The following is a 19,798-nucleotide window of genomic DNA, read 5'->3' as shown; positions in this document are numbered from 1 at the left end:
ATACCTATAACCATGCCCATACCATACCTATACCCACACCCATACCCATATATATATCATACTCATAACCATACCCATATCTGTACCATACCCATACCCATATCTGAGCCATACCCATACTCATATCTATTCCATACCCATAGCCATATGCATACTGTACGTATGTCCATACCTATAATCATACCACCTACACCATTATAAATAACCATACCTGTACCATACCCATAATGATACCCATTCCCATTCCAATATCCATACCCATATCCATACCATACCCATTCCCATACCCATACCAACATCTGTACCATGCCCATATCCATTCCATACCCATACCCATATGCATACATATATCTATACCATGACCATACCTATACCCATACCCATACCCATACCCATATCCATACTCATACTCATACTCATACCCATATCCATTCCATACCCATATCCATACCATCACCATACACAAATCCATACTATTCACATACCCATATCCATACAATACTCATACCCATATCCATACCATACCCATACCCATATCCAGCCCATACCCATACCCACAGCTAAATTAACCCTACTAATAATGGTCAGCAAAAGTCTATGGGCAGCACCAGCCCTTTTAAGGGGTGGGAGGGAAGGAAGGGGATGGAAAGAGGGAGTGGGAGGATGAGGGAGAAGGCGAGGGAAGGGGTGAATGATAGGAAATAGGGGAAGAGTGAAGGGAGGGGAAGAAGGAGGGTAGAGGGGAGGGAAGAGGAGGAGGAGGAGGAGGAGGAGGAGGAGGGGAGGGAGAGGAAGGAAAATGGTGAGGGGGATGGAAGAGTGACGGAAGAGGGAGGTGGGGAGGGGAAGGAAAGGGGCAGGGGAGGAGGAGGAAGGAGAGGGTAAGTGGAGGATGGGGAGTTGTTGGAGGGGGAGGGTAGGGCAAGGGGTAGGGCAGGGAAGGAGCGGAAAGGGGAGTGGATAGAGGGGGAGGTGGAGGGGGTGAGAGGAGGCTGATGGGGGTGAGGGGAGGGTGTTAGAACTCTGTTCTTTTTCATTATCTTTAGTTTATCCTATTTTTTTATTTATTTTAGTACCCCCATCAGGGTTTTAAGTTTTCTTCCTCCACATTATTTTGAGTTTCCATTACTGTTTTGATCCTTGGCCTGTTTATTCTGGAGAGTCCTGTTTTCCATTTCCTGGAGTATTCAGAGGTGTTTACGGAGGTCCCTGTGCCCCAGTTGAGCAGTCTAGTTCTGGCCTTCATTTGATACTACATTTTGGATTACAGCAAGTTTACACCTATTGTCTGCAAGGATCCGCTTTACTTTCACAGTGATAGCCAACGGCAACGTTGCTGCCTCACCTTGCTGCCTCATCTTGCTGTAGCCTTGGGCCAGTATCTGCCTGGGGAACCTCGCTGTGAGCAGGTATAAGTTCTTTTACTTGAGTTTGGTGACGTAGGAGAGACGTAGACCTTTCGTGTGGGGGTCAGGCCTTTAGCCTGCAGGCTTTAAAATATAGTGGGGAATACCGCCCCTTCTTTGACCCATGTTCAGCCTTTGGAGTGTTGTGGGGGACCCCTTCCTGCCTTGCCTTACTCCGTTATGTCCCATTGAATCAACAGGCAGTTCCTCATATAAGGATTTTCATGGAGATTAAAACTTGGTGGCCACTTTATATTTGTTAGGGCATCTGAGTTTTGTTAATTGCTAGGCTTCATTCTGGCCATTATTTTCTCCTTTCTTTCGGGACCCCCTTATTTTTTAGGATGTATGTTTTTGGTTTCTCTAATTAATAGTGTGGGTGTTTTGCTCAAATTATTATTGTATTCATAGTTTATTGTGTGAATGCTATTCATATATTGATGTATTTGTAGTGGTTCCAGCAATCATTTCTATCTGTATTGTGTTTGTCAATATATTATAATATTTTTACTTTTGGTATTTGTATCCCTCTCTGCTAATATTTGCACACTGACTGTTATCTCACCTATCATGACTTTAACTTTGGAGAACACCTGTTGAAAATCATTGCTCTTCTGCAAAGTCTAGTATATGTATGATAGCCCTTAGAGAAGGATCTTGACATATTTGGCGACCTTATAGCCAGGATTTTCGATCCTGTTTGGGTGTTCTCAGTGTGCAGTATTAACCGTGAGGGTACTTGGCAGAGGTCTAACAACTATTTAGGTTTTTCATATTTTGTATTGGCAGTTGTCGGTTCAAAATGGAGACTGCGGCTATTTTGGATGTAATTAGTGGTGAGGGCTGGCAAGAGAGGTTGGCGAATCTAAATAAGGATTAGTTGAATAGGGTTGCTAACTATTTGGAAATTAAATTTGACCCCTTTATGAAAAAATGTTTGTTGTTAACAATTTATGAAGGGATTAAGTCTGTAAAGGAGGTAAAATCTGCGGTAGTTGTAGAGTTGTTGGAGAGACAAATTCAATTGCAGACTTTGGAATTTGAAATGGAAAAATTTAAGGCAAATGAGAGAGAGAAAGAAAGACAATTCGAAAGAGAAAAATGGTTGGCTAACCCGTCTTCCCCTGGGGTCACTGTTGGTCCAGTAATCAATTTGGTTCAGGCTTTGAAGTTCGTTCCCACGTCCCAAGAGTCGAATGTGGTGGAGTTCTTTGTCTCATTTGAAAGGATGGCTACTAGGTTGCAGTGGCCAGAGGAACACTGGACCTTGTTGGTACAAAGTAAATTTATTGGGAAAGCCCAGAAGGTTTATGTAACCCTAGATGAAAATTTGGCCTCAGATTATGAAACTGTTAAGGCTGTTATATTGAAGGAATATGAGTTAGTCCCCGAGGCCTATAGACAACATTTTCACAATTTGAGGAAAAACAGTGATCAGACTTTTGTAGAGTTTGCCATGGTGAAACAACAGTTTGCTGAGGACTGGTTTAAGTCAAGAGAGGTGAATAGCTGACAAGTTAAAGGAATTAGTGTTAACTGAGGAATTCAAATGTTGTGTCCCAGATAAATTAAAAACCCATTTGGAAGAATTAAAAATGGATAAGCTGCAGGAGCTGGCTGTAACCAGCGATGAATATGTGTTGTCGCATAAAGTAGAGTTCCAGAGTGTTATGTACGAGGGAAGGCTGAACTGGAGTAAGTCCAGTCGTGGTAATTATAGGGAAAATGTTAGTAGGAATAATTATGGCAGTAAGAGTCACCCTATTTGGCAAAGTAATAATCCTAATAATAATGTTTCTTTCAGGAATAATAATGATATTTCTTCCAGGAATGATAATATCTCTTACAGGAACAATGATGATGGGTGTCGGAAATGAAAAGGCTGTGTCTGTCAAGGTCAAGACTGGAGATCAATGACTACCCAGCAGTTTTGCTAAATTCGTATCTCAAGGTTGTGTGTCAGCTGTAGGTTCGCCCTTAGAAAGGGAGGTGCGAATTTTGCGAAATACGGGTGCTGCACAATCTTTGATCTTGAGAGAGGCACTGTCGGTTGACTTTGAACCTGTTGGGGATGAATTTGCGATCTTGTCTGGTTTTCTGGATTTAAGTCGTATCCCATCAGCGTTTTTCAGCTGGATTGCCCGTCGTTTTCTGGGTCTATTAAATTGGCCGTTGTGGAAAAATTTCCTGTGATGGATATAAACGTTGTTTTGGGCAACGGTGTTGTTTATGAGAATACAACTTGTCCAATTTTGATGATAAACTCTGAAATGTCTCTAGTTACTCGTTCTCAGAGTAGGGTTGTTGACACTGCAGAGTCAACAACTGATTTAGGTATAAGTAGCTTAGAATGTAGCGATAGTAATAATGTAGTAGTAAGGGATGATTTAATTAAGCCTGATTGGACAAGGGAAGAGCTTATTAAAGCACAGAAGCAGGAATTCCACAGTGTGCCCAAGGAACCTGGTCCTCTGACTGATTTAACGGTACCCCACTACCGAATCATTAATAAAATCCTGTACAGGTGTAGTATGCCTAAAGAGGCAGGTAATGACCACTGTGAAGTAATTCGCCAGTTAATGGTTCCTTTTAGTTTCAGGTTGAGATTAATATCGGTGGCTCATGAGAATAATTTTTCTGGGTATTTCGGCATTCGAAACTTCTGTCCGACTCCTGGTGGCCAGGTTTGAAATCACACTTAAGGAAGTTTGTCAACAGGTGTGGTATTTGTCAAAAGGTAGGCAAACTAAATCAGTTGATTCCAAAGGCGCCGTTGATCCCAATTTCTTTGATTTCAGAACCTTTCCAGGAAGTCATAATTGACATGGTTGGTCCATTACCTAGATCTAGGAGTGGGAATGAGTATATTTTTACTACCACGGATGGAATGTCCCGTTTTCCTGAGGCTATTCCCCTCCGTGCTATCAAGAATGTAAAGATTGTGGATGCCCTAATAAGTTTCTTTACTAAGTTTGGGTTACCTATAGTAATTCAAAGCGATAATGGTTCTATTTTTACCAGTAGATACTTCATGAGTAAGATGGCAGAATTGGGGATTAAACATGTTACCTCATCCCCATATCATCCAGAGACTCAAGGCATTTTGGAGAGGTTTCACCAGACTTTGAAGTCCATGCTGAGGAAACATTGTCTGGCTCATGGATCCGAGTAGGATAAGGAACTTCCCTAATTACTTTTCGCTTTTGTTCATTTCCAGGTCAGTCACTGGGACTGTTCCCTTTCAATTTAGTGTTTGGGCATAATGTTCGTGGTCCTTTGAAGGTCATAAGAGAAGTGTAGGAAGGTGACAGTCCTGAGGGTAATTTATTGGATTACGTCTCTGGTCTTGGGGATAAATTGACAAAAGCTTGGGAGTTTGCAAAGAAAAGTTTGTTGAGTAGCCAAAGCAAAATGAAATATTATTTTGATAAAAAATCCAAACCACGTAGTTCCCTTTGCCAAGGAATTCCTTAAGGGCTTCATTTTCAGGTCCCTATGTAATAGGGTACTCCGCCAGAATATCCCCATCTTACGTTTGATTGTAGAATCTGAATTAAAACGCAGTCAGAGAAATTGCTTTTGCATCTTCACAATTTCATGGATGTGCAATGTGATTATTGTCTTGGAAATAGCAAAGTTCTTCTGTAGGATTTAGACAAACTCCATAGCAGGTTTTCTTGTATTCTAAAAAAGGTTTTTTGTACAGCAGAATACAATGGTCTACACAGGATGGCTTCCCATGTTGATCTCTATCTAAGCTTTCATACTTTCACACAGCAAGACTACGATTTACACACACACGAACACACAATGGCCTCGTTCCAAAGGAATTCTCAAGGCTTACGTGACAGTCTTAGCTCAGCACAAAGAGGACGTTGATCTATGCTGACACACTGTTTATAAACACATCGCAGACATTCCGCTGACATGTGCGATTTGATGGCCAAAATCTGTGATTCACACAGCGCTTCTCTCGTGCCCACACAGATATATATACTTTTTTATCAATGGAATTATGATTCCATTTTAAATCATGTCTAAACTATGACACCTAGAGGGTTATTTAAAAATTAAATGAAGTTAATTATTTGGTTGAGACCCCCGAACGTAGGAAACCATATCAACTCTGCCATATGAATATGCTAATGAAATTTGTGGATAAGGAAAACACGATTCCTGTGACTCTTGTTGGAAAGGGTGATAATGATGGTAACGCTTCCTTTTCATAAAACGATTTTGATAAAGGTAATTTCATTGACAAGGAGTGTTGGCCTTCTGATAATCAAAACTCTTTGGAAAATTTTTATGGTTTAGTAACTCATTTGGTTTTGGAAAAACGGAAGGTATTGAAAGGGTTAATATATTTTCTGATGTCCCTGGTCGTATGTCTATTTTAGAACATAGGTGATGCTTATCCGGTCAAACAGTGCCCCTATTGGTTGAATCCTGTAAAAAGTGAGGTGGTGGCCAAGAAAGTGGAGTATGTGTTAAGACAGTCTCATAGAGCCGAGTAATAGTCCTTGGCCCTCACCGTTGGTATTGATTAAAAAATCTGACAGTAGTTACCAGATGTGTGTAGGCTATCGGAAAGTGAACGAGGTCACCCATTCAGATAGTTTTCCTTTGCCTTGGGTGAAGGACTGTATTGATTATTTATGCCAAGCTAAATATATTAATAAATTTGGTCTTCTCAAAGGTTACTGGCAGGTCTAAGAGGGCCAGGGCCTTGTCCGCTTTTGTCACCCCCTCAGGTTTGTTCCAATGTCGTGTAATGCCTTTTGTGTTAAAGAACGCTGCCGCCACTTTTCAAAGGTTGATGAATTCTTTGGTTTATGGGCTGGAAGGTTGCGTGGTTTACATTGATGACATTCTGATTTATTCTGATGATTGGGAAACTCATCTAAAACGAATCAAGGCTCTATTTAAGGTATTGAGAAAAGCTGGTTTAGTGGTGAATTTAAGTAAATATGATTTTGCTAAGGCAGCAGTGGTATACTTGGGACATACCGTTGGTAATGGGAAGGTAGCTCCCAAGAGAGCCAACGTAGAGGTAGTAGAGAGGATGCCAGTTCCTTCTTGCCGTAGGGATGTCCAGAGATTCCTCGACTTGATTGGACACTATAGACGTTTTGTTAAAAACTTTTCAGATATTGCAGATCCTCTTACTAACCTTCTGAAGAAACAGGTAACATTTGTATGGGATGAGAAGACTCAAAATGCCTTTGAGTCCCTCAAAAAGGTGTTAAGCTTTCCAGTGTTGAGAGCCCCCAATTTCAGCATTCCCTTTTCTCTTGCTACGGATGCAAGTAATGCTGGAGTTGGGGCTGTGCTACTGCAACAGGATGAGCAGGGGATATATCATTCGGTAGCTTATTTTTCAAAAAAAAAAAAATAACTCATCCTCAGATGAAATATTCCACTGTGGAGAAAGAAACTTTGGCTTTGGTTTTGTCAGTCAATCATTTTAATATATACCTTTCGTCCACAGATTCTGGTCTTAACGGATCATAACTCTTTAACCTTCCTTAATCGGTTTAAGAATTAAAACCTAAGTTTGGCCTGTTGGAGCATATTATTGCAGGAATGGGACCTGCAATTCAAACATATTCCTGGCAAAGACAATGTTTTAGCTGATGCTTTTTCCCGGATGGGGGTTTAAAGCCTTCAGCGGCTGGATTCACGAATTTAATCTATTCTTCCTTAATTTCGTCTTTTAAGAATCTTTGTCTATTATGATTTGTTTGGGTGCGTGAGGGAGGAGACGGTCGTAGTGGTTTTCTTGGATTAAGTCGTTGTGGTTTATGGTCGATTGTTTCGATGTTGTCGATCGTTTCGATGGTTTGATATTTTTGCGTGGGGGTAATGTTTTATTTTAGGGCCCTTTCACACTAGGCAACCAGTGACTGTCACCGAGTTGTGGAATCCTTCTCATCATCTCATTCGAAAGAATGTCATCAATGGAGGAGGCATTTCTGTTGGCTTTGCTGGTCAAGAAAAAAAGACGCTCTCGAAAAAGAACAATGCATATGCATGAGATGTTATCATCAAGAATACAAAGGGTTTTACATCATACACTTTACAGTGATTTAAATGCTGATGATAAATTCTTTAATTACTTTTGTATGAGCAAGCCTTCATTTGAGGAGCTTCTCAGCCTCATCGAGAACGACATCACAAGGACTGACACAAAGATGAGACGAAGCATAAGGCCAGATGAGAATGAAGTGCTTAATAATTTCACTCCATTCTTTCCTCTTCTCATTCTTGTTGCTATATTGGTCAGTGGATGGATCCCAAACTGCTGGGTGTTTTTCCACTTCGTGAATGAAATCTTCATTGTTAATTGTCTCCACCACCTTCATCCCCTCCATCTCGCACGTCTTCCCCACGTAAAGCTGGCTGGACACTGATGTTAAATTTTGATAATAGCGACAGATTAGGACGAAAGTTGCGCCACACGGTGGCTTAGTATGAAAGCTCCCATTTGAAACAATGCCCAACGGTCGGTGGCGGCAACTGCCAGTGACGGTCACTTGTTACCGGAGCGGGCAACAGCCATAGCCTGTTGCGCAACCGGGCAACCGCAGTGACGTAGTGTGAAAGGCTCAATTTAAAATGATGATAGGCAACTAGTGACGGTCACTAGTGACGGCCACTAGTTGCCTAGTGTGAAAGGGCCCTTAAAGTAACTGATTTTGCTACATCTTTGTTATTTATGACTGACTCTTTGATTGTGTGATGTGCTATATTTATTGATTTACGCCAGACTTGACTCAGTTGTAAATATGTACATTGCGGAATGTTAATAAACTAGGTTTAAGGTCATTTTTGCTGTTTTTGTTGGTCCCCTTTCTCTGTTGTTGTCTCGGCTTCTGCTAGTCTTTCCAGTCCATTTCTCTGTAATTGATGAATGGAACCTGGTTCATGACAAGGGGATGGGGAGGGAAGGAAAAGGTGAGGGGATGGGAAGGGAAGGGGGAGGTGGAAGGGGACGGGGAAGGGGGGATGGAAGAGGGAATGGCAAGGGGAAGGAAAGAGGGAAGGGGAGGACACAGCTTAACTAACACTTGATTGTGTGCTTCAGTGGTAGACAAACAAATAAACAAACGTTTCAGGGTTTTAGTATCATATAAATTCTAAGAAGTTTTAATTTTGGTGACAACATTTTTTATTTCAAAATACAAACCCCGAAAGGCAGCCCTCCAGAATACGAGCTTTCAGAAAACTAAATTTCTGGCTGTGTCTTTTACTGTTATTGCTCCACAGGTATGTTAGGACCCTCACCCACCACCCACCTTCCCATCCACTCCCTACCACATCCCCTGAACACTTAAAGTCGATATCTGGATCTCCGGAATGGCTTAACGGATTTCGATGAAATTTGGCACAATTAGAGACCTTAGTGGGAAACTTCAAAAGCCAGAGTTTCATCCCGCTCAGTTGAATATTTTCAGTTATAACGGGCCAAAGTTGGTTTTTTTTGTGTAATCAGGTGGCTGGGTTTTACTAACTGACAACTACAGTGGCGGCTAATAGCGTGATCTCCAGAAATGGGAAACAATTGTAACTTCAGCAAAAACGTTTGTATACAACAAAATTATTTAACACCAATTCCTTGAATACATTAGTCGATAACTTTTATACACTGAAATGTTGGTTGTCGACCATTTAGGAGTTTGAGATAGCTATGAAATGAGGGAAAGGGATTTGCATGAATGTGCAATGTTTTTAGGGAGAACTCTTGTTTTGAACAAACTTCAGCTTTCCATCTTGAATCTAGAAAGGCCACGCCCTCACTTTCTCGAAGCTTGGTAATCACCATCTACGAGAAAGGGAGGTTTCACGATTTTTATAATTGTATCTTTTGCACATTATTCATTAGTAAAGAATACGAAACAACGCTTCACTGATTAGACAGTAGTACCCTCAAAATCTGTAACACCCTAAAATGCTAAACTGGTTTTCCCTGAGGTATATCTGAACATTCTAGGATCCACAAATTTATACTGCATTTCTTTAGGAAGAATATTTGTTGTTATTTGAGAAAGGAAATCCATAAAAAAATAACTGTTTTGAACCTAGATTTGTCTTTAATTCTTAGTAACTATTTTCAAAAACGTTCAGAGAGAGAGAGAGAGAGAGAGAGAGAGAGAGAGAGAGAGAGAGAGAGAGAGAGAGAGTTGTCTTAGCAACAGGGTTTTAAAAATTTGTGTCTGTTAACCATAAAATGAATAACCTTACATGGCGTGTCCAACTTTATAATCAGACAGTTTATATATATATATATATATATATATATATATATATATATATATATATATATATATATATATATATATATATATATATATATATATATATATATATATATATATATATATACAGTATATATATATAGATATAAAATGTCTGTCTGACTATAAAGTAGGACACACGTTGTGGAGTTATCCATTTTATGGTTAACAGGACAAAATTTTTAAAACCTCTTTTCTCTCTCTCTCTCTCTCTCTCTCTCTCTCTCTCTCTCTCTCTGAACGTTTTTGAAAATAGTTTCGAACTCTTTACTAATGAATAATGTGCAAAAGTTACAATTATAAAAATCTGGAAACACACACACGCACACACGCACACACACACACACACACACACACACACACACACACATACACACACACACACACACACACACACATATATATATATATATATATATATATATATATATATATATATATATATATATATATATATATATATATATATATATATATATATATATATATGTGTGTATATATGTGTGTGTAATGTTTGTGTGTGTATGTGTGCGTGATTAAAAAATTAATGTTACAAAATGTATTAGAAAAAACGTAACAAAAACTAAGTGTCAACGTATAGAGAAAATGGATCATTAATGATTTATATTTAATGGCATTTTAACAGCACGTTCATAAATAAAACCAGAATTCATGTATCAAAATGAGATTCATCAAAGTATAATTGAGATGACGAATATCACTCCTGAGATAATAAGTTACAAAAAATAGGTAATTGAGAGGGATTTTAACTCAGAATTGTTCCGACCATCAGTTATATTTGTATATGTTTATACGAGCATCCAACTGTTGAAACATTTCTGTTATAATCTGGAGAATCTCCAGCTTTGAAAACTATTAATTAGACTAGCCATGTTTACCAACAAAAATTGAAATGGAGCAGGGAATAGGCTATATAAATTTGTTATCATGAAATCTGCCATTCCATTTATGTTTTCACATTGGATTTAGAAAATTCTTTACATAAAAGGATAGTTAGGCATTTAATCTTTTAGATCAAGGTTTATGAAAGAATTTTTAAATCTTCATTTTTAAATCCTCTAATACCTAAACCGGGGGCTAAAATGATTTATAGGATTTTGCAACTCAGCTAAAATGTTGGGGAGAAACAAGGAAAATAAAATGGTTATTGGATTCTCTTTACCATTTAGCTAAAAATCAATGTTGTTCCTAATATGCAAAAATATAAACAAGTACAGTCGGTCTTACAATGATGTTAGGCTCAAAATCATTACGGAACCAAAATCGTACCAGGCACGTATACCTATTTGCGTTCATAAATTCTAGTCGTTCATAAGTAGTATGAAAATATGATGTATGAATCTATTAAATATTTAAATAATTAAAATATTCATGACGAATAATATTTTTATAAGCAAATCCCCAATTGTGAGTAGATATATAACCATACTCACACTGATTAAATTTCAGTTCGATAAGTTCAAAGACATGCGGTGGATTCGTCGGCGCCAGCGACAGACTGAAAGGTGGCCCGTGCCCTAATGCCCAGACGTCGTCATCGGTGGCAGTAAGGACTCCTAACATGACTGGAGGCTCCCCTTCCTGGACGTGAAGGACAGTGGGTGGCAGGAGACGAGGAGGGCTGTCATCGACATCTAGAACTGCGATTGGTGAGAGTCACTGTGGGCGTCAGCGAAAGGTTTCCGCGATCACTGGCCGGGATTCTGTAGACACTTACGGAGTCTGCGTCCAGCTCGCGATCCAGAGGTCGGTAGACGTGAATGCTGCCGCCTTCGTCCACTTTCAGGGCGTCCCACTCTCCTACGATCTGATATGTCACTCGGCCGCCTCTGCCCTGGGGCGGAAGGTAAGTTAGGGGTATGATAATTATCTTTAATAAGATACAAAACCTACGCAGATGTGATTGTTTCCCAAATTATACGCCAGTAAGGCGTATTGTTTCGGCTTCATAAGCCTGGGACATTTCAAGGTGGGTGAGCAGTCAACCGCACAAAAAAGTCCTTAATCCCAAAACTCATTCGTGTAACCGTTAAAATTCAAGCACTTGCCGGTCATTATGGCTAGTTTATTTTATTTATTTATTTATTTTTTTTTTTTGCCTAAAAACCCTCACAGACTTTGCCTAAATCTGTTTAGCATGAGAGAGAGAGAGAGAGAGAGAGAGAGAGAGAGAGAGAGAGAGAAGCTGAACCTTAAGCTTGTCTTTCTTGGCAGCGTTTACAAAAAAAAATAAATAAATAAATAAATAAAAGTATGAAAGCACTTTTGAACCGCTGAAACAATACGGATGTCTCTTCGCTAATTTTTACGTATATAATTTTTAGGAAAATCCCAACTGAATTTCTTCATCTATGAACAAAATGTTTTTGCCTCCACAGTATTCTCAGTAACCACGGCTTATGAACCCAAATTCTAATGCAATATATTGAAGGAAATAATCAGCACACAATCTCGTGTGTAATAGCAATAAATTTCCAACTCCTATCGGGTTCGAAGCCAGATCTCTTTCATTTGAGTCCTGGGTTCCATCCTGATGTGAATTAGAAATTTATATGTTAAAGATTTACAACAAAATATTCACTTTTGCTTACCAACGACTGAACAGATCTGGGTGAGTGGGATGAGAAGCAAAACTGTGAAATGGGTGGCTCTTTGAAACTGTTATCGAGTTTTTGCCCATTGATGTCATAAATTTCAAGGCGCATTTTCATAAAAAACAAATGAAGACGTAAAAATAAAAGACGTTTGTTTATAAAAGACGTTTGTTTATATTCTCAGAATGGCTTAACATCACGTATCTCCTACGCGAAAAGCAAGTCAGTCCTTGAGAATATTTTTGGTCCTCGTGTTGGATAATACGGACAAAAACACTCGAAGTTTTTAATATATTACATAATTTCAATTAGGAAACGAACAAATATTTCAAGACAAAAAGTAACAAATTTTTTTAATAAATACCTCCTTCAGAAACTTTTTCTTTTATAGATCGCAAAGTAATGCTGCCGCAGACCTTTGAAACTGACAATCAGCTTATTCTGGTACCATGAAATAAAGCATTTTATCTCGCTGCCATGGCTACAATGGAATAGACAGTCGAACAAAAAGATCCTTGTCTACTCTTTTAAAATCCAGTATGCGAGTTCACTGCGTCTATAAAAAAAATTGCACTCTATATATAGTGGTTTGTTCGCAAACGAGATTTGTGTAATCGATTTCATTTAGAAAAGAATTAAGATGCAACATAAAAAAAAAAAAACGATATTTCAAGCTTCTTCAACTCACATGTGAAAAAAGTCGACCTTCTAATTCTTTTTACTGCTAAACACTTAAAAAAAAATTCTGCACATCTTGTTATTTTTCTTTAAATCTTTTCATCCAAGACCCGAATATAGAAAATGTAAACGTCCTCTGTTGGTGATGAAAATAGAAAGGAAAATAATTGCATTTTCTTCATTTTCCAGTTCCTCGCCACTAATGATGTTGAGGAAAACGATAATGTCCATGTATACGATTCTCATTTAGTGCAGCTGAATACCATTTGTTTTCCAGTTCAAAGATGCTGCTATTACTGTCATAGAATGAAAGTTCAAAGTGCTGTACCTCTCGAAGAAAACGGAAATAATGAGTCTTCCGTTCTTCAGAAAGAATACCAACCAACTCTCAATTTCCCAAGTCGTTAGAGTTCGAGGAGTTTCGAGGCTCTTCAAAGAGGCCGCGAGCCATTTCTCTGGAGCTTGCTTTATTGCAAAGACCGACTGTTTCCATTCGGGTTATCGGAGGTCCTTCCTTAAAGTTAACTAACTGCTGACATATATGCACCTATATAATTAATTTACGCTCTCTAAACGTAATTAATGACCCTATACTCATAATGGGTTCAAAATTAATATATGTATATCATTTCAATGATATGCTTAGATATGAATTCAGCAGCATTCCCAAAATCACTTTCTTCACACCCTGCGTTCATATATGGTAATACATACATACATAAAAACACTTATTATTATTCTTTATTGACAAAACATTACATAATTCCATATTTTCATTTAGTTTGCACAAAACAGTGTATTTTTTTTTTAGTTTATAACAATAACTCATCTGTCCCATACATTATAAAATATTTTGTCCATAAAAAGGAAAAATTTTTCTCATTCACAATATCCAGCTACTAATCTAACACCACAAGAAGTCCCTCAAGTACCAACACCAAAATAGAAAATAACCCTTATTTGATTTGTCTAATTGTTTATTTATTTATTCATTCATTCATTTATCTGTTTAAGCTCAGTCATTTATTCATCGTAAATCTTTAATACTTCAAATATATAATGACACAGGTCAATTAAGTTATTTTCCTCTCGAAACAGTGCGTCAATGTTCGCATAATTTAGATTTCTAAATTTTTGCCGCTTCGATCTTGACCTTGGACATTCAATTAAAACATGTGCTTCACTCTGCACAGTCTGTGAGTCACAATTACAGACTCGTAACTCCCTTGGCGTTCTACTCCACCGTCCAGTCTCTATCCGTAGATCGTGGGACATTGTACGTACTCTTGTGAAGGCAATTCGTAAATAGTCCGGTATGTAAACATTCGCACTGTACACACTATGAATTTGTAACGATATATTTAAAACCTCTCGATATGTATAATATTTTGTTGCTGTTTCAGGTTTATTACGTATTTCATCCTTTATTTGGTCAAGACTTGATCCCACAATGGCATTAGTTATACAAGAGTTCAAAAATCTATAACCTGGCGTACTTTCCCTTCTGCAAATATCATATATATAGTGGAAAGGTTCTTCTATATCAATGTCCGCTAATTTCTTTTCTAGGAAACGTTTTCTTCTTATTTGTACTTCATGAGTAAAAGACTCAAGACCACTCTCCACCAAGCACACTGCTATAGGCGTATTAGTTCGGACTCCTAATAACCATCTAACGGCCTGGTTATACACCCTTTCCATGCGAGTTAGGTTTGTTGTGAGCCAACTCTCTGCGCTATATAGGAGTGAGGCTCCTAAAGCTGCTTTAAAAACTTTTACTTTATATGCATATGGCATAGTTTTATTGTTATTACAAAATATTGAAAATTTGTTAATGGTGTTTGCATTCTCAATTTCATGTTGCTTAAGCACTGATTGCATCTTGACATCACCCGTAAACCATGCACCGAGATACAGATATTTATCACAATGGTCTATCTTGACATTATTTATGACTAAAGACTATTTATCTCTTGCATTTCCATTAACTACAAAAAACTTAGTCTTTTTTTCATTAACAATCATCCCGTACGAGTTACAGTAATCCAATACGATCCCTATTTTCTCCAAACACTTTTCTCTTGATGTACTTAAAATAACTGTGTCATCCATCATTAATAGCGTATGCATTGTCCCTAAAAACCCATCTCTGCCAATTCCCTCCTTTATCATTCTAACCATTTTATCTAGATAAATTACAAATAACAGACAGCTTGTTGGGGCACCCTGACGTATCCCAATAGTTGATATAATCATAGCTGATTTCAACACGCTCATTGTACATGCATAGATCTTATGTATGGTCATTAACATAATCTTTCCACAACCTTTCTCTTTAAGACATTCAATTAACTTATCTCTTGGCACACGGTCGTATGCTTTACTAAAATCTACAAATAGACATACAGTTTCTTTTTCTTAAAGAGAGCACAGTCCATCACAAGCCTTAAGGACAAGATTTGCTCAATACACCCTCTACCTTTTTGGGCCCCAGCCTGACATTTATCTATGCTAACCCACAGATTTAATCGTCTCATTAACAACACATCGTAAATTTTTGCCGAAGTGTTCATTATGCTGATGCCCCTGTAGTTCCCACAATCCATTCTATTACCTGATTTGAAAAGTACAACCAGCCTATTATGGCACCAAGCAAAAGAGTACGCAAAGTTACAAAATAAAAAGTTGAAAATGGTAAGGAAAAAAGTTAACCAAGTCAGTGGCAATAGTGAAAATATTCCTCGGCATAAACCAATATAGCTTTTCCCCTTATTCAAGCTTCTCACTGCCATGTTGATCTCTTGATAAGTGAAAGGATCATCCAATATAGGAATGTTGGGAGACAAAGCTATATCAGGTGGTTGGTTGTTGTTCATGTAACTAGGATCAGCGTCAAGAAGCCTTTCAAAATGTAACTTGAACTGAACATCATCTGGCTGATTATTGCTATCATCGTTTATTACATTGCCCTTCCAGTTAATTGATTTCCAAATAATTTTTGGATCACCCCTTTCAAAGATCCTTTTCCACCTTGGGTGATTCTGATCCCACTCATGTTGATCCTGCCCTCTCCCATTACCCAATTTACATTCTTTTGCCACCCTATTGATTATCATGGTAGCTGATTCCAATCCAGTACACACTGACTCCACATCAACTACATCCAAATTGGGAGGTACTGACTCCTCTATGGCTACTTTAAACCTGTTCACATCCACTTGCTTGTAAGCAAGGCTCCTCGTCATGCGACTGTAATCTGCACTATCCGAGTCGAAGTGAGGTCTGCCCAAATCCCTCGCACGCTCAATCAATGCTGATAGGGGCACACCCAGCACACGAGCGAGATCAAGCCTCACCATCATCGGGGCATGGTCAGATATTCGCATGTTTTTATTTATTTCTGCAGACTTCAAGTGATGAAGCATTTTTTGTGAAACAATACACAAGTCAATTTCCGATACCCATTCTGACCCCCTTCTGAAAGTTAAGCCGCCTCCAAAAGTGTGTTCTTCATAAACAAGGTGGTTACCAATTACCATATTATTACTCTGGCACACATTCAACTTCCGCCTGCCACTACCATTCACATTCAAATCAATCACCCCACTGTATATATATGGTTCAAAGCTCTCGTTACAAAGATGAGGGTTGCCTACACGGGAATTATAATCCCCCAATGCCACTACATTTTCATATTCATTCATAACAGCTCCTAGGTTACCAAAACATGTTGGCACAAAATAAGGCGAATCACTTGGTGGTATATAAATACCCCCAAACATGCAACCAGGATAGCACGATAACTCAACCCAAATTTGGCCTTCTGCATTCATATTCACAAATTTAATGAAGTTCCATAATGAATATTTTACCAGCATTGCCACTCCGCCTCTCTTCCCACAATACATGGACGGGTTTTGGTATGTATAAAAACCTGGTACATTTATTTTAGCTGTTGTTTTTATCTCTAAGAGCCAAACAATATGGAAATTCAGAACAAAAGATAACATTTCTTGATTATTCAGCTTATCTTTAACCCCTGCAATATTCCAACAACACATATTTATTTCATTTGGACAACTACTGTTTTGTGCACTTCCTAAAAATACGACGGTGCATATCTATCAATCACAAGTCCGTCACGCAACAAGACACGTTGTTGTTTGTCATAGAAAATATTTACTCCCTGGTTTTCATGCCTCATATGTATATGTATATGTAATCCAGAACAGGTATTTATTGAAGTTTCTCTCTGAGTATTTAATATTTTGTGTGGCTTCCATCTGCCTGCATTCTTGAGGGGTATGATTTCATCAAATCACAAAAAAAGCTGAGATTCAAACTCCATTTCCCTGAGCACTTTGGTCATCTCTCTTTGCAGGTCATTGAGGCTTGGTGTACCATCATAGTTCACTGTGCGTGCTTCAACACAATCCTTTAAGATACTACCAATGTTTTCAGACACATTGAGGTCAGGGGAGCTACCTGAAAATTCACTTGATGAGAAGAAATCGATACCACTGTTTCGAAGCAGCTCCTGTGTCTAAAGAGCCTTGAAACATGGTGCCTTGTCATGCAAAAATGGGACTTCTTCAACAGATAACACATTTTCAGGATCTTTGAGGAAAGGAAATACTCCACCAGTAAGCACAGTTTCTCTGAAGTATTCACCGTTCCATGACTGTCCTTTTTCTTTGATGATCCACATTAATCATTTGGCTGTGAAACAGAGAAAAATTCCCAAACATTCAGGAAATTTCACAACTTGGCGGTAGCGCACGTCATCGCTGATATCATCCAACTTTGCAGCCCACATGATGTCATTTTTATGATTTGGCTTCCTGACTGTGTAACTGAAGAATTCATCTGATGCAGCAACATGGAGAAAGTCAGCTTCATCCCAATCTTTAAGAAATAAACCACAAAACCATACACGGTCTTCTCTCTGTTGCTGAGTGATGTTGGGCTTGCTGATAACATGAAATGGCTTCATACTAGATGTTTTCAACTCACGATATACAGCACTATAACTTCTCTTCTTTCCCTTTTTGTTTCTGGTTCAAGCGCCAGTTTACGTAAAGACTTTCTTGGTCTACCCACTGCCTCAGCTAAGACGTCTTTTGACTCCTGAGAAAGGACTTCAGGCCTTCCAAGATTCTCACTCTCTTCGCGATGACAGTCATATGGATTTTTGTTCCAGTTTCTTTTAACAAAGGATTCATCTCTTTTAATGTATTTAGCTATCCAGGAACGTGAAATGAAGGATGCGCCAGCATCCCTGGCCTCTCTGAAGGTTATAGCCTGGATTTGGTCAATCCATCTGATTTCCTCTGAGTCATTAGCCATGGCTGTATCTAACTCTGCCACTCAGTCTGAAAATACAAGAAATGTAAAATGAAAAATATCTTAATAGAAACTTAAAATAATGTACTTGGAGATAGACTATAGCAGAAAACTTCATAACTTTCCATTTATTCTGTGGAGGGGGCTCTAATTTCAGAAACATCCAATATAGATATATATATATATATATATATATATATATATATATATATATATATATATATATATATATATATATATATATATATATATATATATATATATATATATATATATATATATATATATATATATATATATATATATATATATATATATATATATATATAGTATATATATATATATATATATATATATATATATATATATATATATATATATATATATATATATATATATATATATATATATATATATATATATATATATATATATATGTACTGTATATATACATACACACATATACATATATACATACATACATACATACATACATACATACATACACACACACACACACACACACACTCACACACACACACACACACACACATATATATATATATATATATATATATATATATATATATATATATATATATATATATATATATATATATATATATATATATATATATGGGTTTGTGTTAATGTGTATGTTCGCTAGTATCTATAGATGCAAATAAAGCGTTGCATAGTAGCAGGAAAAGATTTTATGTGACGTATAGGAACTGCGCGCAATGATTGAGGAAATTTGTTGAGTATTGACGATATTTATGGGAATCTGTTAACGTTAGTTCTGCGTTTTTTTTATGAAGAAAGTTAGGCTCGTTGGACGTAAGTGGGCGTAACTTGTTGGCGCTAAGGGTAATTTGAGTCACCTATGGATGAAAAGATGAGGAGCGTTGGGAAAATATTTTACCAAAATATTTTAGGCGAAAGTTTTCCGGATAAGACCCAAGGTAAGTGGAAGTTAGCATCAGTTTGTATACTATAGAAAAAATGACTTATAGCTACAACAGTAAATGGGGGACAGGCTAGATCAAAAAGATGGGGAAACTACGATGTTATAATACTAAAAAGTATATATTAAACATTGCAAGATGAATTCTTGTTATAACACAGAAGGATGTCGAACAAAATATTAATAATTAATAAAAGCCATTATTACATAATACTTAAAACGAATACACGTTTTCAGGATTTAATGTTAACGCATGCAATTCCATTGTCACTGGAGCGTGTAAAAGACCGCAAGAAGTTTTAGAAATTATCAGGATATGATTGGTGGAGATACAATCAACTATTAATTGCTTATTTTTTTGAGGGGCCAAATATTTTCCATCATAGAAGGATACTAGGCATAAATATCGAAATTTCGGCTACGTGAAAAAATTGAATTCGATGTGACCGATTACGCAAATACCATTGAATAATGAAATTAGTACCAGAATCAAGAAGA

At 37.7% G+C, this 19,798-nt stretch overlaps 1 protein-coding gene across 1 annotated transcript; it reads right to left on the bottom strand.

The window, feature by feature from the left end:
• Positions 1-616: 616 nt before the first annotated feature.
• LOC136851769 (uncharacterized) lies at positions 617-1,618 on the bottom strand. Its single transcript, XM_067126083.1, has 3 exons — positions 1,581-1,618; positions 1,346-1,456; positions 617-992 (listed from the first exon to the last, which is right to left on the bottom strand). Exons 1-3 carry the CDS (start codon positions 1,616-1,618, stop codon positions 617-619), a joined length of 525 nt encoding a protein of 174 aa, XP_066982184.1.
• Between the last annotated feature and the right edge of the window lie 18,180 nt (positions 1,619-19,798).

Source organism: Macrobrachium rosenbergii, chromosome 24 (assembly GCF_040412425.1).
Source record: "Macrobrachium rosenbergii isolate ZJJX-2024 chromosome 24, ASM4041242v1, whole genome shotgun sequence".
NCBI classification, from domain to species: Eukaryota; Metazoa; Arthropoda; class Malacostraca; order Decapoda; family Palaemonidae; genus Macrobrachium; species Macrobrachium rosenbergii.
This window is presented reverse-complemented; position numbering and strand designations above follow the sequence as displayed.